This window comes from Paramormyrops kingsleyae, chromosome 17, assembly GCF_048594095.1.
Source record: "Paramormyrops kingsleyae isolate MSU_618 chromosome 17, PKINGS_0.4, whole genome shotgun sequence".
Lineage (NCBI taxonomy): Eukaryota > Metazoa > Chordata > Actinopteri > Osteoglossiformes > Mormyridae > Paramormyrops > Paramormyrops kingsleyae.
The window spans coordinates 20344049-20368617 of NC_132813.1; the positions used below are offsets into that span (position 1 = coordinate 20344049).

At 45.2% G+C, this 24569-nt stretch overlaps 2 protein-coding genes across 5 annotated transcripts; one reads left to right on the top strand and one right to left on the bottom strand.

Moving 5' to 3' along the window:
• Positions 1–75: 75 nt before the first annotated feature.
• On the bottom strand, positions 76–10063 carry usp16 (ubiquitin specific peptidase 16). 3 transcript variants are annotated; one of them, XM_023826097.2, is made up of 18 exons: positions 9969–10063; positions 9111–9176; positions 8685–8878; positions 8500–8603; positions 7864–7979; positions 7543–7760; positions 7359–7454; positions 7103–7233; positions 6833–6920; positions 6543–6624; positions 6050–6141; positions 5837–5890; positions 5281–5445; positions 4203–4815; positions 3823–3917; positions 3327–3413; positions 3027–3174; positions 76–962 (listed from the first exon to the last, which is right to left on the bottom strand). In XM_023826097.2, the coding sequence occupies exons 2-18, from the start codon at positions 9160–9162 to the stop codon at positions 841–843; spliced, it is 2457 nt and encodes an 818-aa protein (XP_023681865.2). In that variant the 5' UTR covers positions 9163–9176; positions 9969–10063; the 3' UTR covers positions 76–840. The 3 variants fall into 3 exon arrangements, with proteins under 3 accessions (XP_023681865.2, XP_023681863.2, XP_023681864.2); XM_023826095.2 differs by having other exon boundaries at positions 3027–3195; XM_023826096.2 differs by having other exon boundaries at positions 3027–3195; positions 9689–10055.
• Positions 10064–10084: 21 nt separating this feature from the next.
• Positions 10085–14639, top strand: rwdd2b (RWD domain containing 2B). 2 transcript variants are annotated; one of them, XM_023826099.2, is made up of 5 exons: positions 10085–10339; positions 10490–10709; positions 10831–10898; positions 11193–11561; positions 12658–14639. In XM_023826099.2, the coding sequence occupies exons 2-5, from the start codon at positions 10503–10505 to the stop codon at positions 12902–12904; spliced, it is 891 nt and encodes a 296-aa protein (XP_023681867.2). In that variant the 5' UTR covers positions 10085–10339; positions 10490–10502; the 3' UTR covers positions 12905–14639. The 2 variants fall into 2 exon arrangements, with proteins under 2 accessions (XP_023681867.2, XP_023681866.2); XM_023826098.2 differs by having other exon boundaries at positions 10085–10709.
• Positions 14640–24569: the final 9930 nt, after the last annotated feature.

Sequence of the window (24569 nt, forward strand, 5' to 3'; positions counted from 1 at the left end):
ATCACTCTCAGATGTTTCATTAGCAGACAGAGGAAAAAATCTTATCCTATAAAGAAAACAACATAAGCTGTTGCATTTCAGTTTTATTCATTTATTTAAATACCATCTGTTCGACTAGGTTGTGGAAACGCTAGTTAAATCATTTACGAAACTGTACAAAATTACATCTCCAATATCTTTTTGAGTGAATACTGATGCAGCCATAAAGATGTCATAAATACTTAAAAAATTGAAAATAAATTTTATCCTGAATCACCGTATTTTCCCCCCGCAGACATTTAATCTCTATTTAGTGTACACCAACATCGTTTCTTTCACTACAGCACACATACAGTTTTTCCAAAACATCTCCAGCACATCTCAGAATCTTCAGAGAGAGAGAGAGAGAGAGAGAGAGAGAGAGAGAGAGAGAGAGACAGAGAGAGAGACAGAGAGAGAGACAGAGAGAGAGACAGAGACTGCACGGCATACATGCTTCCATTTCCAGAATAAACAGGTTTTTAAAAAATTAAAAAAAATCTCATGATGTTAATAAAATACATCTTCTTTCCCTGCACTGTTGTGGATTAATAATCACTGAGTCAGCTAATGTAATAGTCCTTAAACGTTTGCTCCCTGTCCCTTAAACGTTTGTAACATTAATCACATATGATTATTGTTAACCGGCATTTGACAAGGATCACAGTACTGTAAAAACCACCCCTCTAACTGGGGTGACTGCATGTTCACCTGAGCACTAAGGCCTTCGGTGACACACGGCAGTCGTTTACGACGTCACCGACGCAAAAGGATGCTGGTCTCGGTCCTCCCCTATCCCTCCACAGTGCCCCCTCACGGCCCTTAAGAGATCCTCTCATAGAACAGGAGGTAGGCTTGGGAGCTCTGCACTTTGCTCTCTGGGACGGGCTGAATACTAGTGTCGCTGACGTGGTACCAGGATCCCTTCTCTGGTTGGGGGTCACCTGATGGAGAGAGAGACACCTGCATGACTCCAGCTGGAAGGTCTCACAGGGATGGCAGCCATTGACTCTAGGCTGCATATATTAGACATCCATCCATCCTCTGTAATTTCTTCTCTATGGGAGTCCCTAGAGAATACCACGGCAGCCCAGGGCACACAAACTACTTAGAGACACTGATTCAACCAACTGTTGGGGGGGGGCACAGTTCTACCCCACTGACCAGCAGTGCCATACATACACTATATTACCAAAAGTATTGGGACACCTGCCTTTACTCACACATGAACATTGATGACATTACAGTATAAATACATAGGGCTTTAATATGGTGTTGGCCCACCCTTTGCAGCTATAACAGCTTCAACTCTTCTGGGAAGGCTGTCCACAAGGTTTAAGAGGGTTTTTGAGAATTTTTGACCATTTTCCCAGGAGAGCATTTGTGAGGTCAGGCACTAATGTTGGATGAGAAGGCCTGGCTCGCAGTCTCTGCTCTAATTCATGCCAAAGGTGTTCCATCAGGTTGAGGTCAGGGCTCTGTGCAGGCCAGTCAAGTTCCTCCACAAAAGACTCTCTCACCCATGTCCTTATGGACTTTGCTTTGTGCACTGGTGTGCAGCCATGTTGGAACAGGAAGGGGCCATCCCCAAACCATTCCCACAAAGCTGGGAGCATGAAATTGTCTAAAATGGCTTTGAATGCTGCAGCATTAAGAATTCCTTTCACTGGAATTTAGAGGCCAAGCTCAACCCCTGAAAAACACCCCCACACCATGATCCCCCTCCACCAAACTTTACACTTACATTACTTACACAAAGCAGTCAGGCAAGTACCGTTCTCCTGGCAACCTCCAAACCCAGACTTATACATTAGATAGGACAGATAAGCGTAATTCTTCACTCCAGAGAACCCGTCTCCACTGCTCTAGAGTCCAGTGGCACTGTGCTTTACACCACTGCATCTGACGCTTTGCACTTGGTGATGTAAGGCTTGGATGCAGCTGCTCAGCCATGGAAACCCATTCCATGAAGTTCTCTATGCACTGTTCTTGAGCTAATCTGAAGGTCACACAAAGTTTGTAGGTCTGTAGCTATTGACTCTGCAGACAGTTGGCAACTTCTGCACACTGTGAGCCTCAGCATGCGTTGTCCCCGCTCTGTGATTTTACGTGGCCTATCACTTTATGGCTGAGTTGCTGTTGTTCCCAATTGCTTCCACTTTATTATAATGCCACTAACAGTTGATCATGGAATATTTAGTAATGAGGAAATTTCACAAATGGACTTATTGCCCAGGTGGCATCCGATCACGGTACCATGCTTGAATTTACTGAGCTCCTGAGAGTGACCCATTCTTTTGAAAATGTTTGTAGACACAGTCTGCATGCCTAGGTGCTTGATTTTATACACCTGTGGCTATGGAAGTGATTGGAACACCTGAATTCAATGATTTGGAGGGGTGTCCCCATACTGTTGGCAATATAGTGTATTATGCATAATACACTACCTGGCCAAAAGTATGTGGACACACCAATTAAAGAAATTGGCTAATTAAGCCACACCCACTGCTAACATGCATAATTAAGCACACCAGCGTGTGTTTTTCAACTTGGCACCATCATAAGACACCATCTTTCCGACAGGTCAGCTCTCCACAGCAGCCCTGGTCAACCACAAGTGAGCTGACTGTGAAGGTACAAATGTGACAGAACGGGACCTGATCACCCAACATCCATACCCAACCCGAATAGCCGCTAGTCCCACCAGCAATGTTCTGACATCTAATGGAAAACCTTCCCAGACTAGTAAAGGATATTACAGCAGCAAAGGGCCGACCAGCTTCATATTAATATCACTGCATTTGGAATGAGATGCAAGACAAGCTGGTGTCCACATACGTTTTGGACATATTTGGACTATTAGAAGAGCACCTGCTATTTTAAAGGACCTCTCATTGTTTAAAAGACCAGCCATGCAAATCCACTCAATTACCTCAACTGAGCAAAACTCAGCAAATTAATTCTATATTTAAAATGTGAATTAAGCGAAACGGCCTTGTCTCGCCCACCTCGTGTGGTTAGCCCGTTCATCGTGGTGCTCTGGTCGGGCAGCCGGGCTTTGACGTAGGCGGTGTAGTGTCCCGACCGCATGGTCCCGCTGTGCTCCACCACGCCATAGAGGGCATACGGCACATGCCTCTCTCCCTCCGCCAGGTTCTGGGAATCAAGAGTGAAACCCTGTTCACAGAAATGTGGACTGCGATTAGAACATATTCCGATATCTATGTTAAGATCACCAAAAAAAGCCCAGTGGTTCTGGCCGCATGAGAACCCGTGTAAAGTGGAATGGCCAACACCGAATCAGTTACCTTGCAGTTCACCGAGCAGAACGGCGCCAGGTCCAGAATTTGTGGGAAATGGACATGCCGGTTCACCTTACAGACGCTGTACCCGACCTGCCAGGACACACAGGGAAGACAGGAGGAAGGAGGTTTCAGTGCTTATTCAACAGCTCTTCCATTAGGACAGGGATTCCTTACATACTTCTCCGCATCATTGTTGCTCTTGGGCAGGGCAGAGGAACCTGATCCCTGGAGGGCCGGTGTGAGTGCGGGTTTTTAGGACGGCCTCTAAATCAGCCAATAACAGTGGGATCTCAGGACTGGAGTTGAGAAATACTGCTTTATTACTGGCTGATTGAGAGGTCATCCCGAAAACCCGCACTGGCCCTCCATGGATCACGTTACCAACCCATGCATTAGGACACCAGAACTGGTTCAGGAAACAGACCCTTTGAATAGGCGGCAAAACTGTGAATGAACTCAGCGTCCAAATGCAGAGTGGCGTTCAATCTGGGACAGGTACCTGCTGAAACCTCTTCAGGTGCAGTGTGAGGACAGGAGGAGGCAATGAGACGAGCATCTGCTTCAGGCCGTCTGTGTACACCTTCTTCCGGGAGCCTGTACAGAAGGGGGAGGGGCAGTTTCAGAACCACGGCACTGCGCAAGCCTCGCACGAAACATCGTCACATAAGCCGATGGGAGTTTCGGTGAAGCATCTTGGCAAATGGCCACACGAGGGCGCAGTGTTTGTTAGCCATGTGTGAAAATGCTACAGGTGCTGTGAAAGGCAGGCCTATCACACCAAGGCCTGCAGCTGGAAGGTCTCCGTGTTACTGCATAAACACCAAGCACCTGTTTTTTCACATGCTAATCGTGATGATGGCAGAACACAGCACACCATACCATCTGCCGGGTTGGTCTGGCGCTTGCTGCATGTCACGCAAAGCAGGCTGTTGCTCTTGGTGAGATTCTCCACTTCTGTGAACTGGTACAGGCAGGAGTATATGGAGCATTCCTCCTTCTCTGGCGCCGCCCTGCTGGCCAGGCTGCTGAAGGCCATCCCCGGGTCCTGATTGACCACTGTGTATTCCTGGGTGTTAACAGGTGGATCCCCATCCTCCAAGTCCAGCTCCACATCATCGGGATTCACGAAGGCTGTGTTCAGGGAGAGCGAGTGGAGGTCCTCTGCCAGATCGTCTCCCTCATTGGCTTCTCCCCCGTCCTCATTTTCTTCTCCCATGTCTGGATCTTCAGACAGAGCCTCGAAGGGGTTTTTGGCAGAAGACATAGTAACCGTTTCAGGTTCCAAAACAGCACCCCCTGGAGGAGCGTCAGATTCCAGCTGCTCTTCAGTGCCTTCTGAGTTTCCAGGTTCCTCAGGTTCATCCCCCAGCTCCTCTGCCTCAGGCTCTCCCCCCTCCCTCTGCAAAGCACCCCCTTCTCCCTCTTTGGGTTCGGGCAAATCTTCGCCGGTGAAGAGCGTCTTTCCTGCCAGTTTCTGCTGTCGCCTTTGGTTCTGTGACAGAGGAAAAGTAAAGTGGTCAGTGAAACGCAGTTCAACATGCATCAATTTTCCATAAGTGCTTATCCAGGACCAGGGGCGGAAACCCAGCCCACCGGAAGGGACACCCAGATAGCCTTTCCTGCATATACACCCCCACACATCCTAAAGAGACCAATTCAACCCAAATGCCAGTGTTGGGCATTTCAGGTCCCAAAACAACAAACCCAGACCAAGATTTTATTTCTACTAACCAGTACTCTGTGACTGACTCATGCTCAGCTGGTTGGTAGAACCATAATCCTGGTCTGGATTTGTAGTTTCTGGACCTGAAATGCCCAACACTGCTAACTGCATGTCTTTGGACTGTGGGAGGAGAACATTGAGGTGGAAAGCGCATGTCAGGCAGATCATGCCAATTCCAGGCCACCACACGAAGCGACTCTGAGGCCGCGGTGCCAGGGCAAGCCTCTCGCCCACCTTCGCCTGCTTCTTCGCCTGCTTCTTCGCCTTCTTCTGCTGGTACTTGCTGCCCACGCCGGACAGGGCGTCCTCATCCCTGTGGGCAGCTGGCATGGGAGAGTCTGGCTTCCTGTCCTCATTGGGTTTCTGCGTGACCTTCTTCTGATTCTTCTTCCTGTAGGCCTGTGAGTGACAGATTCACCACGGTGATGGGAGCCATGGGGGCTGACCGGAACAGGTTCTGCTGGAGTGTAAAATCACAGAGGCCTTCAGAAGCCTTCTGATCGCCGCAGGTCATGGGGGTGTAACGTGTGCATGAAGCTCATGGGAGGTTTACTTACACAAAAATGTTCTGAGGGCAGAATGAAGAATGACTGGTTCTGAGAGATTACCAACCAGATTGTAAAGGAGGTGGGACCATGACATCGGACTGGTCCAATCATTTTTCGTTCTGCCCTCAGAACATTTTTGTGATGCTGATTCTGCCTGGAAGACTAACGATGCGAGAATCGATGTGGTAACGCTGACCATGCAGTAGTAAATCCACAATAGACACTGGTCCAGAAATCTTTACCTCATCTGAGACAGGCAGTGACAGGTCAAGAAATATCTCAGTCACCAGGGACACCTGAATAGAAAAAAAGAAAAGAAAAAATTTGAAAATGTAAATAATTTTATAACCATGTCCGTACAATTTATAAAACACCAACTATTTATACAGAGCAGACAGTACGACAACCTAATTATCAAGTAACGCGACTGATTAATGCTGGTGGTCAATTCGTACCGTTTTACACTCTTTACACATAACTGTGCTGGTCAGCTCTCCGCCAAACACCTGGTCCACAAAGTTCTTTGGGGCTCCATTCTTTTCATAGTCTGAGAAGGTCACAGTGCAGCAAAGCGAGTGAAATGACTCAGTTACCCATAATGCATTTTTAAAAAAGGGACCAAACACATACATCTACATAATTACTAACAATGATAAAAATCTTTAGAAAAGAGCAGAAGTAACAAAATGCATTCAACAATATTAATTTTTACATCTAATTTTTTTCAGGTGATTTAGGATTTTGCCCACTTTATTCAGATTGTTTATTTATGGAAACAATTCACGTCAGGCATCTCGACGATGGTACAATGAAAGGCCCTATATTTGGACCCTAACACTTAACCCAGCAGCCTGTTTGGGTTACGGCATACTTACCTGGCAAGATACACGAGAACGAAGCTGAAATACCACTAAATAAAAGTCAGCATGCACTGTAAAAAACACCAACCTTTGATCTGCCTCTTCAATTCTTCAGATTCTGTGTCTTTTCCAGAGTTTTTCAAAGCTGCAGAAATCCCCAAACTATACCTCTGACAGTGGAGCCAGAGAGGGGGGAAAAAAAAAAAAAAAACACAGATAATGTAATGAAAACTATTCAGTAACAAAGATCCACAGCTTATTAGCAACAGACGTAGAGAATGCTTCAAGCAATGAGGGCTTAACACATTCCGCTCAGGGTTAGATGTGGACGACTCCTGGTGCCCAAACCACGCCATGCAGCCGTTATGGAGGCCGTACCTTCGTCTCCTCGGCCCTCATGCCATCCAGGAGGTATCTCAACAGCTCCTGACTGTCCTGCTGCTGAAAGCCCTTGAACCTGGCCGCCCTGAGGAAGAGGAGGATCACTAAGGGTAAGTGCTGGACCAGTAGGTAGGTAAGCTGACTGGCTACAGCGGATTCTTTGCTCTCACTATGAGTGCTCTCTGCTGTCTGAGACGTTCAAGCATCATGCATGTCATCCTGGTGATAAGGGTAGGTGGCCGATTCAAACTTCTAAGTTAAACTCACTTTTTGCAAACCTGCGTGAAGAGGTCCCTGGGAGTGATCACACTCTTCTCGGTCTCCTGGATCTCATTCAGCAGGTTGGACATGGCTACGGTGAGCGACCCTGGCTGTTCCAACTGGATCGATATAGGCTCCTGAAAGCAAAAACGCAACGAAACCTCTGGCAACCTCTGGCCTTGACAACGTCACACAACATGACACGTATTTGTGGGGGGAAATCCCGCTGACATGACATGATCTGAGCAGGCCAGCAACATACCAGCTTGGTGGAGATGCCCGGCGTTATGGAAACCGTAGGTTTCCCATCCAGGATATCTTTAAGGACCTTCCTGAAGAGTCGAGTCTGGGAGAGGTTCTGTGTTTGGCAACGGAGAGCACAATGACATGGGACCCCCTCCATTTTAATCCTCCCGCCCCCCTCAGCAGCCTCCGCCTACCCGCACCTGGACGACGGCGTTAAAGAAGCAGGTGTTCCCAAGGTTACTGAGGCCCCTGACTGAGACTGAGGAGCCAGCGCTCCCTGCGATGGGCTTCTGGCCGTTCCGGTCCCCTCCATCTCTCCTCCCACCTTTCCTCTGCGTGCCTGTCTTGATCTCAGTAGCAGAATTCTCCACCGAGGCCGGCTGCTCCGCCTCCGATACCCTAGACTCCTCTGTCACTTCTGGGCAGAACAAAAAAGCATGGTGGGTCTGGGTAAAAAAAAAAAAAACTGAGGGCCTCATCTTCGTTGGGACAGAAACACACACACAAGGAGTGGAACTTACTCTTCTGGGCTGCACTCCTACTGGGTTCTAAGACCGCTTGCTTTTTCACGTTGCTCACCAACTGAGCCAGCTGCCCAGTACTGGAATATTGGACTTCATCGTCACAGAGGTAGCACCTGTTTAACAAAACAAAGCAATATAGTGAGGCTGTTGGATCAGGATTGGAGGATCCGATATTAATGTAGTCTGACTCCCGAGATCAGCAGTGTACAGGGGATGTAGTTCAATGAAATGCATCTGTCATAAGGATTCAGCACCTCCATGAGGATGGCATGCGACTCTGTTGGTTAGTTACCTTTGTCTGAGTGTTGCAGGTTGCTGGTTTGAGTCCCAGTAATATTATCAATTTTCGGCCTTTGGGCACGACCCTTAACCCCATAATCTGTTCCAGGGGCTAACCCTGTGCACTGACCTCAAACTTGACCCTCTCACCTGTATGTGTATGTTATCATAGTGCATGACGGGATGCGTGTACAAGTATGAGTACAGTTACATACGGCAAAGTAAGTATTCTATTTAATGACAAAACCAAAAAGGTGGCAGTTTTGACTGTCTGGAAAGGAAATCAATGATATTCCATTAAATTACCATTCTCATGTTTGTGGGACAGCTGTAAGGCATGCGACTCCAACTCACCACACATTCCAGTTTTCTAGAGCGAGGACCAGACAGTGTGTATCTGAATGGGGCTTCTCGTAGTGCTTAATGGCGTGCTGATTCTCAGACGTTCTCCCGCATCCCTGTTAACGGGACACCATCAGCTGCTGGTGACATCACACATGCAGCGCGGCATGCCGCTCACGCGGAGCCGGGGGACTTACCCGATGGCCACACCGCAGGCAGACCCAGATCATAGGGGCTCCTGCACTCTCCTGGTCCTCCTCGTCCTCCACCATGGCCTGTTCAGCTCCTGACTCATCCCCACAGTCCTGACAGGTGTTCCACTTTAAAAGCTGGGAGGTTTTCTTCAGAAAGTTCTTGTCTATTCCCTTGCGGATGTGGGTACAGGATGAACCTGCCAAAATAAGGATCGTTTTGCTCTTTTCTAAATCTGCTCTACAAACCATTTCTACAACGGTACACATTTCATGGGCAGTGGTCCTGCTAAAATACCAAATAACTTAATGGTGTTTTGCATGTCAGACCCTCTGTCTTGCCGTTTCACCTGTACAGGACTATTGTTGACTCATATTTCAGGTAATTAGCAGACATTTCCAAACAACACCAATGTATCAACAGCTCCTTACCTATGTGGTCAAAATTCTCATCATCTCTCTTCTCCTTTCTCTTTTTCCCCATATTAGCCTAAAGAGCTGTAACATAAGCACAGAGAAGGTGATGGAAGGACAGGGAGACGTGAATGAATGGATGGATGGATAGCTGCTATATAGACAGGTGGGTGGGTGGATAGATGGATGAACAGACAGGTAAATAGCAAAATTCCAAATACAACCTTCCTCCCTTAGTGTGTTTGGCTTCTCGTGTCTTTAGTGATGCCATAGTGGATTATTATTTTCAAGACTATAAATACTCAACTGTACAGCGATTTTAAAGGCCGATCAGAAAGGGAAGTTTATACGAGTACATAAATGTATATAATGCCGAGCAGGTAATGCAAATCTAGGAAGATGAGAAAGGATTTTACTGGAAATATACCCTAAACGCCATACTACATATACGATTAACGGTTTCTATGAGTTTTCCCCTCATGTTATTAGCATCTGCAGCCATTTATAAAGCAATGGTTCACCGGGTTTAGTGAAAACAGCTTTACTTTGCGATAAGCACCCGGATAACAACCGGGATCGGGCACCGAGCCACGTACCAGACTGCGATGGCGAAAGCTGGCCCAAAGCTCTCTGAGGCACCCGACAAAGAGCACACAAATACGGCAGTTTTGAATTTTTTTCACATTTGAAATATCAGCCGAAAGTGGTCGTTTCACGTAGTAAATCCACGTTAACCACTCTCAATGCAATCTGTCGGTCTGAAAATTTGACAGCTGATCAAGCAATCGGTTTGGTACTGTGATTCGTATTTTATCAAGAGATATATATGAAATACTACTCGTGGTGCTTTGTAAAGCACGAAAGCCCCCGTCTTACCACCAAAAGAGAGCCTTTCCGCTCCTCAGGGGCATAGGATGATGCACAAAACGTGTCCACCTTACATACCCAGAAACCGGAAGCAGTTTCCGTCTAACCCGGAAGCGGTCTGATGTCATCAGGGCAGTCCTATAGTGACGATCGGGCGAGCGAACGGGGAAGGGCTGGCACAGTGGCATGTGCAGAGGTGGACGTAAACATGGAGAGATCCAGCTTGAAAACACTTTTAGATGAGCATATATTTTAACCGTATATATTTTCCTGTTGAGTCACAGTTTACGAAGCCTTATAGTGCCGAATGAAAGTACACATCCTTTATCGAAGTGCTCTATATTTATAGTAAATTTCGATATTAAATGCTGAAGCGAAAGGTAATGGTATTCTAATGAAGAATACAATTTGTCAAAGGCGGTAACCGCGGGGTTAGAGTACACCCATAGATGACACGCTCTTCTGGTGTGGCACCTCGCACTTCCCGTAGTGACTTATGTCTTAGGTGTGCTTTTTCCTCAATTTGATAGGATTCAGTAAGCAATGGAAGGAAGGGAGGAAGCTGAAGTCCAGATATCTGAGATAGATTTGCTGGGTAGTATGTTCCCCAGTGAGGAGGAGTTGGTAATAGTTGACCAGCTGGCACTGGCTGAGCTGAGGGACTATGCAGAAGGCAGGAGCAGCTCGCGGCCTTCATCGGCACCGCAGATCGTGATCCGTCAGAAGGTGGAACCTGACAGCGAGACTCAGGTGCACCTTAAGTCACGCCTGTGCTGCCACGTTTCAGATTTACTGGTGATACTTTCACTGCAGAATTGAATTGTATCAGCTAGATAATTTTCCTGTTTTCTCTTCTGAAATCTTATTTTAGGTGATTGTTAGAATTTCTTGTACGTACGTGTCAGGGTACCCCAATGTCTTGCCAGAAATTACTCTCAGGTATGTGAAGAATGTGATTTTTTTTATTCTCATAAAAAAATTAAAAGAGTTTGATTATTATGTTGTTTCATTCAATCTGTAATTAAAAGTCATATTTTTCTTACCTTTGCATAATTTACCCATGAAGAACTTTGAGCTTTTAGGCGTGTTACACTTCTTTTTTGAGATTGTACTTTACATAGACTTTACCAGATGTCAGCAGTTTCTGTAGGCTGCTCCAAACAAAGATTTAATGACTCTATAAGCAAATTATTTTTTTTATGTGCTGAGGTTTTATAGCTTTTGTTCTACCAGATGTCCAGAGCTGAATAGAGCCCAGCTGAGCCAGCTTCACAGAGACCTGATATGTCACCTGGCAGAGAACTGCAGGCAGGAGGTGTGCGTCCTGGCCGCTGCGGAGTGGATCCGTGATCACGCTCACCTCTACATTGCCCAGAGCGCCCCCTCCAGCACGCCTCAGAAAGAGCCTCCGCTTTCCAGCACGGCGTGGGAAGTATTCACCAGGCTGTGGATTTACAGCCACCACATCTACAATAAGAGCAAGAGGAAGAACATGTTGGACTGGGCGAGAGAGCTGGGCTTGTCCGGATTCAGCATGCCCGGGAAACCCGGGGTAGTATGTGTCGAGGGACGGCAGCCAGATTGCGAGGAATTCTGGGCCAGGTATTTTATTTATCTATTTATATAGAAGATGTTTCATCCAAAGTGACATACAACTGAGACATCAGGGTCAGCCAGTACCTGGAGCAGCTGGTGTTAAGGGCCTTCTTCAAGGTTCCAATTACAAAATCTCTCTGCCAACAGCGGGATTTGAACCGGCGACCTTCTGGTTACAGACTTAGCGTCCTCACCTACTGAGCCAAACACTGTCCTTGTAACAGGATTATTCTGTTTAATTTGTACATCTTTGTTATTTATATATCATATAACACATTCCAAACTTTTCTTAATGTTTTTTTTTTGTAAAAGTTATTGAAATTATATGGAGTTCTGAGCGTACCCTTTATTAATTATTCCATTTATTACCTTAAATATGAGTCTGTTTAATTTTGTATTCTTCTACCCGTTGGTTCTGGCTATATTGTGAACTGTCGCCTTGTCTGGCAGGATGGCCGCCTCGTCTGAGTCAAGGCCTCGCCTCTCATTAGTGTCAAATTGGCAGAATAATGTGTTGTTTTCAGATATGGGTTCATAAGCCTTTTCATTGATATTAATGATGTCTACCTTCACTCACAGTGGAGTCATGGCGCAAAAATGCAAAAATAACTTCCTTCACAAGATGTCCCAGATTCTGAACTTTGTACGGAGTTTAATAGATTTTTCAATAGCCTGTTTTGGGTCACACTCAATACAGTGGGTAATTTTCACACATACCTAATGAATTATTCAAGAATATTCATTACTTGTGTCTAATATGTTGGTGGCAGATGGCATGAGATATGGATTGGTTATGAGAATGAAGTATGGATTATTAGAATGTAAAATCTCTTGCAGTTTTTTATTCACTTCTAACTGCTTTCTAAATTAAATCTGGTAGACATTTACCAAATGAATGGAATATGCTGATAATTTCTAGCTGTCTGAATATCTTCTGTCTTAGTACATAAGCACTGTGGAGTCTATATGCCAAGAGAAGCAAAAGAATACAGCCAGGATGACCAAAAAGTGCATCCTTCATATTTTGTTTTCCTCGTGGTAATTCTTAACATTTTTTGTTTGACAGAATGACTTGACAAGTTTTTGTTTGTTTGATTTATAGGGTTAAATGTTTAACCTGGAAGAGAATAATGATCAGGCACAGAGAGGACATACCCCTGAAGGGTCGGGGTGACGATCAACGGGAGGCCCTCAGCTCACTTTGCAAGTTTGCTGGCTTTGAGGAAGCTATATTTGACCCCCATGGGAGCAGAGGGAATCACATGGACCTTGGACAGCTCTACCAGTTCCTCAGCGATAAGGGCTGTGGGGATGTGTTTCAGATGTATTTTGGGATTGAGGGGAGGTAGCAGTTGGATCAGTGTTGGTCTAGTCAGGCATGGTACCCTTGGTTCTAAGTGAGCATATTGAATGTAACTTTATTGCATGTTATTGGGAACTCAAATTGAATGCATGAATCGGACAAAGACCTTCAGGTGGGCAACCTCATAAATTTATTATGGTGTCCAGGGTTTGCATCCACATTTTGATCTGTGGTGCTTCAGAATGGCTCCACTACCTCATAACCCTGCGGGCGGAAAATATATACCGTCGCCTCTCCAGATTCGTAGATTTGACACTTGTGGGTTCAGTCCTTCGGGAGTTGGCCGTAAACAATTAAATGGGAATAATGTTGGGGCTTGCTGAAAGATCGCAGAAACTTGCAGATGATGCGCAAACCAAAAATATATAAGTAATACTGAAAATGATTTGGACTGCATGTATTCACAAATTTTTACATTGGTGGGGCTGTTCCGCCCCTAATTCTTGCGAATGTGAAGGGGGGCCTATCTACACCCACAAGGGCTTTCAGCATATATTAAAATAATCGGATTTGCTGAAATTACAAATTATACATACACATATTCTTGCCTGTCAGTATTTTTACTGCACACTCATAGTTTCTCTCAGTAAATCTTCCAAGTCAAAATCAGAAAATCTTTTAAAGAAAATGTAAAAAAAAAAAAAAAATAATCGAGACACTCAGTTCCCATAGCTGAAAAGTTAAAATATACTAGTTGTTTGTTGTTATCCTTCTGTATACACGCATAAAACAGAGATAAAATTAATATAACTGGAAAATTAAAAATATTACGCATTGTCAGACACCAATTGCCTGACTGTCATCAAGTCTTTGCCCTTGCCATTGATTTATTTAAAATATTTAATCATAGCTATGGGTTTTAACAATGTGAATGAGCTTTTCACATGCCCAATGGACAAGAAAATTAGAGAAATAGCACCGGAGAGCAGACAATTATACTCTTTTCCAGTCGCTCAAGGCATCGCTGGCGGCGGCTCTGCTACTCAGGCTGTTCAGTGCCTCTGTGTGGCGAGTTCTTCATTCTGCGTTAAGCTGTTGAGTTACATGTCTTTAACAATAAATGCTGAGGCTATACATATAGATATTTATATTTATAAATATATTCATGAATGCTGTGGCCAGTCTCGGAAAGGTTTTAGTGAAGGAGTGCGTGAAAATAGGAATCGCTTTCCACAGGCATTCAAATGAGATTCTTTGTTGGCCTTTGCAGGGACTTTCTGTACCGGCTGGTCCTCCTGGATGCTGCGAAACGCATCTGGCTTTGCAGCCCATCGCTCTAGGGCAGGGCTGGGGAACCTGATCCATGGAGGGCCAGTGCGGGTTTTCGGGATGACCTCTCAATCAGCCAATAATAAAGCAGTATTTCTCAGCTCCAGTCCTGAGGTCCCACTGTTATTGGCTGATTGAGAGGCCGTCTCAAAAACCCGCACTCACACCGGCCCTCCAGGGATCAGGTTCCTCATCCCTGCCCTAGAGCAACAATGATGCGGAGAAGTATGTAAGAAATCCGATTCACTATTTCATCCAAGTGTAGCAGGGTACTGTTAATATTTAATAAAACCCCACGATCCAGAGCAGATTTGCTGGGTCACCCAGAGTTTGCGAAATACTTCTTACCTCTGCTTTCTGTTATACACGTGTTTAAATATGTATTAGCTTGATGTTCTGCTTGAAATTCTGGGCACTGAAAAAAAAATTTGTTTTTTGTGGGTTTATCTGAATTTCAGGTGTGAAGGCCAACAGATATGTTGTTGAAACCCTTGAGTATAGTTTGTTTCTGCTTGTCTGCTGTGGGTGGAACATAATGATGCCTTGTGGGATATTTGTAGTACTACAGTCTGTTCTGGAAGCCTGATAATCGGAAATATAGAATTCCACTTTAGATTAACTGGATTGAGGTTGCACACTTCTTATATCAGATAGAATCTGGGACAGCCATAGACATCACATATGCTTAACAATCAGTTTTGTTGACAGTTCTAATAATTTATTCTGGTACTTGGCTGGTCACCCTCAGTAAGGTAAGAGGGTGCGGAATGGAAGAAGGAATGGATGTTAAATTTATTACTACAGGGATTAGCTAGCATCCTGGGTTTTGAACTAGTGATCCATGTCGGCCTGTTTTTTTGGGATTCCCCACGCTCACGATCGCAAGCTAATTTATTAATGATAAAGACGGAAGATGCTCTGGGAAGCACTGATATCTGAAGTTAGTGATGGAATCAGTTGCCCTGTGACCGTAGCAGGATGCAACAGTGTCTGGGTCATTACAGCTCACTGAAATAGGCCTTTATCAGGTTATTAAACATTAGCGGTTGTAGTGTTATTGTATAGACCAAAAGCTGTCAAATAAAACAATGACACATAAATCCAGACTGCCCCTTTCAAAGGGATTATATTTAATATACACTAGTAGGCTTGGTCCTGTTGACTGTGATTAAAAAAATCAATAACGGATCCAGGCTGCAGGGAAGTGGAGGTTCCCAAAGATATCACCTCCTTTAAATGTGACATTACTGCTTCTGCAGTGAGAAGGCAGAGTCTGAGCTCATTAATGAAGGTTCATGGTGAGCTATTGTTTCACCCGCCTCAAAGCCCAACCACGGAAAGCTGTCAATCATGACTCACGATGCGGTATCCTAAACCTGCATAGCTGCAAGAAAATACAACATTAGCGGATAGCCTTGGGAATATCCTCGCAATCAATTAGCTTTGTCTTTCAGGAGTGCCACTTCTTCGTGCTGGAATTTGTATTATGGGAGGACGAACCGGATCGCTTGAGCACTGTTGTAATACCTTATTTTTAGCAGCAGGGGGCAGCAGTTTTCTAAAATCCTTCCTGAGATTTGTGAACGTATGGGAAACATGGATTTATAATTAGTTTTAAACTTTGATATGTGACCTTTTGTCATTTTATAATTAATAATAATATAATTATTTTCACTGTCTTTTTTTACATAAGTCAACCTCTGCCAGTACTGAGTTATTTCTGGTCTAGTTAGGATGACAAGCTGAGGTATAATAAATAGACTTATGTCCGTTTTTAGCCGCTTCAATTAAAGTCAGCTGTCTGATCAAGAAGGATGTTTTAAATCAAGGTGTAGTTTTCTGAAAGGTGTAGCGGGTCTTGCCAAGTTGCCGCGACGGCGTTGGATTTGGGCCGATACCGCAGCTGACTTTGCGCGCACTTGTGCGCGTCCGCGGACACACCGCGGTCTCACTTGATGTTTTGCTCGGCGGTTCCGAAAAATCGCGCCTTGTTAATATTCAGGACATTGTGACCTATTTTCTCGGGCTCCTGTGATGCTGCGGCTTGGGTCGCGCTGTTGTACGCTATGAGCCTGGCCAGTCCAGTTTACTCGGGACCACAGCCCCATCCTCCTCGGCCTGACACTGACACCCTCCACACTGCCAGCTCTGCACAGCAGAAAGGTGACTAACAAAGATTATTGCATAGTCTTTGTGCTTGCCACTGTTCGCTGCTGCTGCATTGAATATTTACGTGCGTTTATGTCACTCCACTAATTATATTGTTGATACACACTTTTTACTGTATGATATTTTCTCTTGATTTGATGCCTTTGAAAACTGTTCTGTCCAGGTGTGAAAAAGAAACAGATTTTCTCTCTATTCCCGAAAGGTGGTTTGAGAGGATATGGGACTTTTTCAGCATTCAGCCATAACTGAGTCGTGTGTCTTTGACCAAGGGCTGCATTTAACTTGTGACCCGAAGGTTGTAGGTTCAAGTCCGAGGCAGTGACGGAAATAGTGTCGTATTTAACTCCGGATTTCTGCCATGATACCCAGCTGTGTAGATGGGTAAAATTGCAAGTCGCTTTAGGATAAAGTATCACATAAGAAAACTGCTTGTTCCTGCCTAGAGATTGTAGAGGTTTAATGGGTAATTAAATCCCTGTGCTGATGCGCTCAGCTCCCGTTAACATTAATGCAACGTGTTTGCTCACAGTACCGCAGCCCAGTCAGACGTATGTCAGATATGATCTGGTATAGGATGGCTCCCACGCAATTAAAGGTGCAAATACGGGGAGCGAGGAAAAACGTGCTTATGATGAACGAATTTCCAGGCAGCATAATGGCCGTCATCCTTTACCTGGTTTGGTTGAAAAAAAAATGTTCAGAAACGGATTGGAAGTGAGATGACAGACAGTAGGATTTCACACATCCGTCAATCTATCATCTCGCCGGCTTCACGGTGAGAATGTGTATAAACTGAGAGGAAACATCTGTTTGTAATCTTCATTTATTCCTCAACGAGGTTGGTGTGTAAATAAATGAAGGACGGAGCAACTCTGTTTGTGGGTTCAGCGTTGCCTGCCAAATGATGGTACTGTAGTCATTACTATTATTTAACATTTTTTCTTATATCTCAGCCCTAGCATTGACCGGAATACCAAAGCCGCAGGTACCGTTACATACCACAGAGTGGGCCGTTTCATCTTCTGGGGCAGAAATCTTCATTTTTGTTTCCACCTGTGTATGTAGTATAATGGTTTTGGATCTCATTGCCGCGATAGGGGAGATGTGAAATGGGACCAAATTGCCCATAGAGAAATGATGCGATCAGACTTGTTTTTTTTCTTCCATCTGGGGGACCTGTAATCTCTTCTATTTACAAATCAAGCACATCTGAGTAAAGCAGGCGGTAGTGGGGGGCCGTGTTTTCCACTCGACATCTTGTTTATTCGCAGGGATACTCGTAGCGTGAAGTTATACATTTAAATGCCCCTCGAAGCGGCGCATCAGTAATTGCCCCAAGGCGTCTTTTTCGAGATGAGGACGACCGGAGAGGGAGACGTGAAGGCGCCCCTTTAACCGGCCGTTGTGATCTTCACATCTGCAGGCTCACCGGCGGGGATTTTAGCGAAGGAGAGGTTAAACACAGCGGGGGCACCGGAGGAGCGGGGGATTCGCTGCAGTGTTTGCAAATCCTCCGTATTGCAGAGCAGGGATTGCCTACCTGTCCATACACGGACAAACGTGCCGTGCCAAAATGTTTTTATACATTTTGTAAAAAAAAAAAAAAAAGTTTTTCTAATACCGTAAAATGCAAAATTGCATTTTTTTATCTAAATATCCGGGAGAATTCGCCAATACTATGGATTCTCAGTCTTTGCACAACTCCATCCGTCAGTCTGAGCATATAGCTCTCCGTCCAGTCATCCATTTTCAAGGCTTACTGTATACGGTAGAGGCTAAATGGTCATGGAGAGCAGTACATGATACACGGCAGGGGTCTCCCTGGATGGGATGCAAGTGTTGAAAAGAAAAGGAAACGATGCTTTATTTGTAATATGCACAAGTACAGTTACATTGGAAGGCTTCTTTTTGTACAGTATGTCCCATCTTGCTTGCCTTAGAGACACACATACAGGTGAGAGTGAAGCACAGGGTCAAACCTTTTATCAGGCAGCCCTGGAACATTTGCGGGGGTGGGCACAAGTTAAGGGGCTTGTGCAAGGACCCAACAGACATGTGACTAAAGTTTGGGCCAACAACTTTCTAATCACAGGGCCAGAAGCCTAACCCTCTGAGCCACACAGCACTGCCATTGTGTGGGGGGGGGGGGGTTATATTTATTAGCAAGATAGTACCAGAATTTGTTTGGATTTATGTATGTATAATAATAATAATAATCAGCACTGTTACATCTTTTCCAGAAAAATAATAATTATAATTTGCCCCTCCCACATCTGCCCCATCCCAGTACCACCATGACTCCCACACAGCTGACTTATGGTGCCCCCGTGTTGCTGCATGCTCGCCCGTCACCACCCAGTCTGCAGGCAGACAGAAACAGTACCCTGCAGCCACACCCAGGACTCATTTACACATCACGCCTTGAGAGGGAGCTGATCCCTTTGCCAGTGATCTGGATGAAACAATGATGTAAGCAGCTTTCTCCTGGCCTGGCCACTCTGACAGATCCCAATTACTGTAATCTCCAGGAGATGAAGGGTGTCACTGGCGCATGAGGCAGCCCCGCCCCGCTTCCTGTGTCTGCATGCCTTTGCACTGCCTTTATATATACCCCTATAAATACCCCTCTTTAGCTTGACCGCAGCACAGACAAAGGGAGGAAAGCTAAAAATGGACGGGTTTGTACAGTAAAAGGCTAACTGCACTCGAAGGTGTGACGGTAACTGATCCTGAGAAGTAACAAGGAACCATCCCGTGAGGAAGCTTGTCACTGGTGACCTCGCTGAAGACAGCTGGCCCACAGTTGTGTCACCTCTCCGGTTCCGTCTGCTCTTAGCAGATGGGCTGTCTTCTCTCCTGCGGGTTTTGGGAGCTCTCCATTTGCTGCCCGCGGTGCCTTCAACACCTCTGTCTCCCTCTCTCTGTCCATCTCTCCACTTGTCGTCCACGGTGTGGGCGTAGCTGGGTTCATATTGCATTTATGTTCTTTCTCGTCGCCGCGGTCGCAGACCTCTAACAGCCGTGTTGTGGTGTCCAGCAGCAGTCGGTACCGTTGGGGTGGCAGACTCATCCATGTGATGCACGTAGGGATGATGATGATGGAACAGAGGGTTTACAAGGGCTTAGGGAATTTCCGAAAGCGTGGGCAGGGAAATGGAAAAGGGCAGCAGGGAGAACGTGATGGGACACAGAGACAGGCAGGTTTGTTGTTTGTGGGCTGCCACTCAAAAAGTCACCCCCCCCCACCCAGCCTCAGGTCTTTCACAGACTAAATAAATAGCTAGCTAGTAGAATCAGAAGATCATGGCTAACTAGCTGGTTAGCAGAACATGCTGCTTCAGCATCTCCTAAATCATGAATTGTTTAATTTTTAGCAATATTCAGGCAATATTCGATAGTGGGCCCCAATGGGGGGGGGGGCAGTAGGGCTGAAAGTGGTACAGGGAAAGAGACAGAAAACAGGGGAATGACATTATCAGTAAAATGGCTGCAGGTAGAAAAACAGCTGTCGTAACTTTATATTTGTGCATTTAGCAAGTGTGTGTGTGTGTGTGTGTGGGAGGGGGGGTCAGAGAACAGAGTCAGACAGAGTCCTTGGAGCTGACGGATAAGGGCCTGGCTCAAGGGTCCAACAGCAATGTGTTTGTAGGGGATGCGAACCCACAAGCTTCCGGACACGGACATGGACCTCTAGGCTGCTGAGCCATGCGCACTCTGCTGTAAGCAAAGGTTACGGTCTGGGTGACATTCTCAACGTCCTGAAGTCCAGTTCTGGGATAAACCTGGGATATATAGCGCTTATCTTTATAGATAATTGAATGCTCAATCATAACCTATAAAAACTGTAAAGGGCGGCCGGGAGTAAGACTTCTGTGTCTTGACACGCTGAGTTACTGCGGCTGCGATGGCAAACTCTTCATTTATTCGTTTTATTGATTCAAGGGTACAGTGCAAAAAAAAAAACTTCATGGCTTCACAAGGCAACATCTCACTTTTACGTTCCTGCCAGGTCATAAGTCACAGCTTCTCTCCCACGCCAGCATGGTAACAATTTTTCCCTCTAGCAGGGAAATGGTCTGCAGTCATAAACTCTGCGCTCTGGTTCATAGTAGCAGGGGCAACATTGTGTCGGAAAGCAGTGTATAATGATGGGAATAGACCACTAAAAGGTAAATATTCTCTTTTGAAATAAAAGTTTTTCGAACTGACTAAACTCAGGTTGACTCAGGTGTGTCACCGTCTGCTCATTAGATCATTAGTGTTTATGAGCAGCAGTACAGCTTATGATACAACAAACAGAATCTCTTTCTTCTTATCTGGGGAGTTTTGTTGTCTTTTTTGACCTCTGGTGCATTCATTATTTCCCCAAATGTCATCAAAAAAATAAATAAAAAATTAAAAAAAACACAGCCAATACCTGTGAGAGAGACTGTGGCTGGGTCAAACAGGTTCTTTATGTTGCTTTCTCTACAGGGATTAATGACTTAACTAGGAGTCTTTCTGTGGAGCAGAAGTCAACACGCCGGTGTGCCATAATCAGTCACCAACTGAAAGGCAATAATAATATCTGTGGGGTTGCTGGACGTGGTGGACAGGAGCGAGCTGTCAGCAATGCCCACAGACAGAAAACACGGGGGGTCTGACCTACTGCTCTCTGCCAGTCACTTAATAATCTCATCAGCAGCCCCTTACTTTAGCCTGTCTCCCTTAAGGGCACCTTGCCGCTTTCCAAGGCTTCTTTCTTGATTTCTGACCGCTTATGTAATTTTGTAATCATGACTTTCTCGTGGACGTGACTGTTACTATTATTTGAATGGTGGGTGATAATTGAACTGTTACAGCATCTGTTCTTGTCCTTCACTCGCATCTGCAACTAAGTCTACTTTCTTAACTACTGTGCCACCTCTGGCCCGCAGTGTAAATACGGAATTCCCACCTGTGCTTCCTCAAGATGTTCTGAACAGCTGCATGTCCTTTATGAATATTCCATGGACGCATGGTTTATTTCTGTGACGTAAACCAGTTCGATGCTGCGGATGTGGACTCACCCTTGTAAATCTCCATTAATCATTTAGATGCTAAGCAGTCTCTGAGGTTTCCGCCATAAGCACAGTGCTCCAACATTGGTGTTTAGCGTGGATGGTTTGCAGTGTGGCCGTGTTGAGCAAACATCTCTGCGTCGTTCTGCTATTGTCGGTGTGCTGTGTTGGGATGATCGTGGCAGGATTGTTGACCCAAAACTTCGTGCTGTTCGACCCCTCTCTCAGCAAAGTCATTTTTTGTGATGGGGGGTGGGGAGGGGGTGGACAAGGCCAGTCTTCTAGCCAAACATGGTGATATTTCCCTTTTAATGATGTCCCAGCGGCGGCACAATGAGGGAGATCAAACTCTCCACGCCAAACAGATGGTGCTCCATTTTCTGCATGCACCTAACATCATAGTCATTTGTCCTCAACCAACAAAAGGAGAGAACTGCATCCTGGGAAACGAGTTCAGGCTTTCTGGTGAAAGAGTATCAGAAGGGTCACAGGACCACTTGTGGTTGATCTTTTTAATAGATCGCCTGCGAATGAACACCTGAGAGTTTAATAGCCTGAAAAGGAAAAAGAAACCTTGGACAACACAGCATCTTGTGATTCACCAATTATTCATAGAAACCCTCTAATGAGTCTCCTTAAGAAATCGATGTGATTTTTTTTTGTCTGATGAGCCTCATTAGCGCACGAAATTCTGTCCTTGTTGTCAATTAGGATTACACCAACTTCAGAATCCCCCTTGCTCTGAAATGTGAAAGACACGCAGGTTTTAATAATGTGAAAAGTTAAAAAAGTCAAAATAGTCTGCATAGATACAGGCATTATGTGTAAGGATGGCTGGGCCGCACCGTGAATGTGTCACTGCTGTGCTCCTTCTCTGTGCTGCCCCCCTTCTTCGTGTATAATGAGGCCTGAAAGGAAGGGAGCTTGGCATGGTAATGAGCTTTGAGCACGTCTGAGAAAGACCATTCCGGTAGAAGGCTGCCTGATGACTCATGGTGCCGGATCCACGCCATAAACTGCTGCTGCCGTTCGCCTGTCTCCGGATGATTTGACTCTGCCTTCATGACACGCATGGCAGAGTGAAGAGGGCAACCAATCTGTTTAATCTCATCAGAAATGATTAGGCAGGACATGTCTCAGGATGTGATTCTCGAGGTTCCTTTGCCAGTTATGACCCCCCTTGCCCCCAACCCCCCCCCCCCCCGCCCCCCCACACACACACACACACACACGCACACACATGTTTGCAATTGTATCATATGAATACAAAAATGTAACATCTTTAACTCAAACCAGTCGTGTTTTCTTTATGATTAAAAGTGTCATTTATTTGGCATTCAGTGAAAGCACAGTTTCAAGGATTTATTAATGCATGACCAATGCGTTTATTTGGCTGCAAAACACATTCATAATCCTTCATGAATCCTTCCGAATATAAAGTATCAGTAGCCACATATGATTATTGGTATTTATATTGTGTGGTTGATTTTCCACCAGCAAAAATGAATTATTTCTGATTTAAAATGAATTGGACAACGTGAAACTTCAGCTAATCTAAAAATAAGATGCATTTTCCCCTCAAACTGCAAGGGCACATATACACTGTAAGAGGGGATGCTGGAAAGCTGACCCTCTGTGCTCACAGAACGGCTTCCCTGGGGATTTCTGCTACGTGAAATAAAGTGACAGGGGGTTATGACTTCAGTCATTTTTTTTGCCTATAACTGTGGTAAAAGGAGTGTAAGCTTCCCCCCAGTCACAGGCAGGTCCTTTCTGGCGGTTGGTTTGTCCAGGCAGATGCACACAGGAAGGCACTGTGAGTTTTTTATTTTGCCACAGCAAGGGGGGAAACTGGCAATCAAGGTGAGAAAGAGAGAAAGAATATTGACAGATGAAACCAGCTGGCTTATTTCTGCCTGAATATGAATATGTAATGTTTATTAGTCTCTGCTCTCTGCTGCCTCCTGCTGGTGTGACGACGCCGGATCGCACTTGTGAAGGAAGGACACAAGAAGCTGTTAACGAAGCTGTTGGATGTTTCAACAGCGCAGCGGGGCTGCAGACAGCTTAACAGCCGGGGGTCGCAGAGCATCTGAAGGAATGGGTGCAGTGACAGGGACCTGCTGGCCTACCTGTGAGCACCTATTGAACTGGAGAACATCCTTCAGCTGTTTGAATAGATAAGACACAGCAGAGCGCAGGTTACTCAGTCCAAAGTAACGCGTATTTTGCTAAATATTGGTTAGATTTTTTTGTTCAAAGCTAAATGTCTGGTGAGTTTCTCACTCTAAATATTGTTATATATGGTTTTATTACTCGCTCTAAATATTGTAATAGGTGGTTTTATTACAAAATCTATCTTCCATATCATCAATCTATATCATATCATAATCTATCTCATATCCTGCATGAAAATGTTAATGTGACATATGGTAAATATTGTATATGCATAAAGATTTTATATTGCAATAAACATACAGGTTAATACTGTTTCATTTTAATGAATATTACATGTTTATGAATATGCACATAAGATACAATAGCCAAAGACTGCAGTATATGTACATGTTACAGTTGTTCTGTACAATATTATGGGATGTATTGCAGATTATTGCATAGGCTGTGGGTGGATGATTTTGGGAGCAGTATCAGGGAATATGTTAAACATAAACAGCCGCGTGCTTTCATTTGTTTCATTTGTGAGCGTTAGCAAAAGACGTTCTTGACATGCAGTAATTGACGCACTGCATACACAGACAGTGCGCGGCACCAGTGACAGGCAGCTTGAAACGGCAGCAATAAGAATGGATTTTAAAAGCACGCGGACCCAGAGACGACACAGCAAAGACAAAAAGCGGGGAAAATAATGGAATGGCGCCCACAATCATGGAGAACATCGTATGATATAGGAGTATTTTACTCTTATTTAATGCTGCCTTTTCTCTTCCCCTCAGCCGGCCCCATTTATCCCTGAAAGGCCAGCATATCAGGGCCTTTTGGGCCTCGTTACTCCTGGCCTGTGTTGGCACCTGGTCTGCGATTACTCACACGGCAAGATCCCTTCAACGGCCAGCCTCCCACTGTCTCCCACAGGTTCATTTGTTAAGCCTCCTTTTCAGCCTCAGTCTTCCTGAAGCATAGATTCCCTTATTCCAGTCATCGTCCATAAACACA

Excerpts from the sequence above, each read along its gene's own strand:
- usp16 (XM_023826095.2), bottom strand. The coding sequence starts at position 9,162 with ATGGGGAAAAAGAGAAAGGAGAAGAGAGATGATGAGAATTTTGACCAC. Across the intron at positions 8,879-9,110 it reads TGAGAATTTTGACCACATAG|GTTCATCCTGTACCCACATC; the intron begins GTAAGGAGCTGT and ends TTATTTTGGCAG. Across the intron at positions 8,604-8,684 it reads GCCTGCGGTGTGGCCATCGG|GGATGCGGGAGAACGTCTGA; the intron begins GTAAGTCCCCCG and ends TCCCGTTAACAG.
- rwdd2b (XM_023826098.2), top strand. The coding sequence starts at position 10,503 with ATGGAAGGAAGGGAGGAAGCTGAAGTCCAGATATCTGAGATAGATTTG. Across the intron at positions 10,899-11,192 it reads TTGCCAGAAATTACTCTCAG|ATGTCCAGAGCTGAATAGAG; the intron begins GTATGTGAAGAA and ends TTGTTCTACCAG. Across the intron at positions 11,562-12,657 it reads TGCGAGGAATTCTGGGCCAG|GGTTAAATGTTTAACCTGGA; the intron begins GTATTTTATTTA and ends TTTGATTTATAG.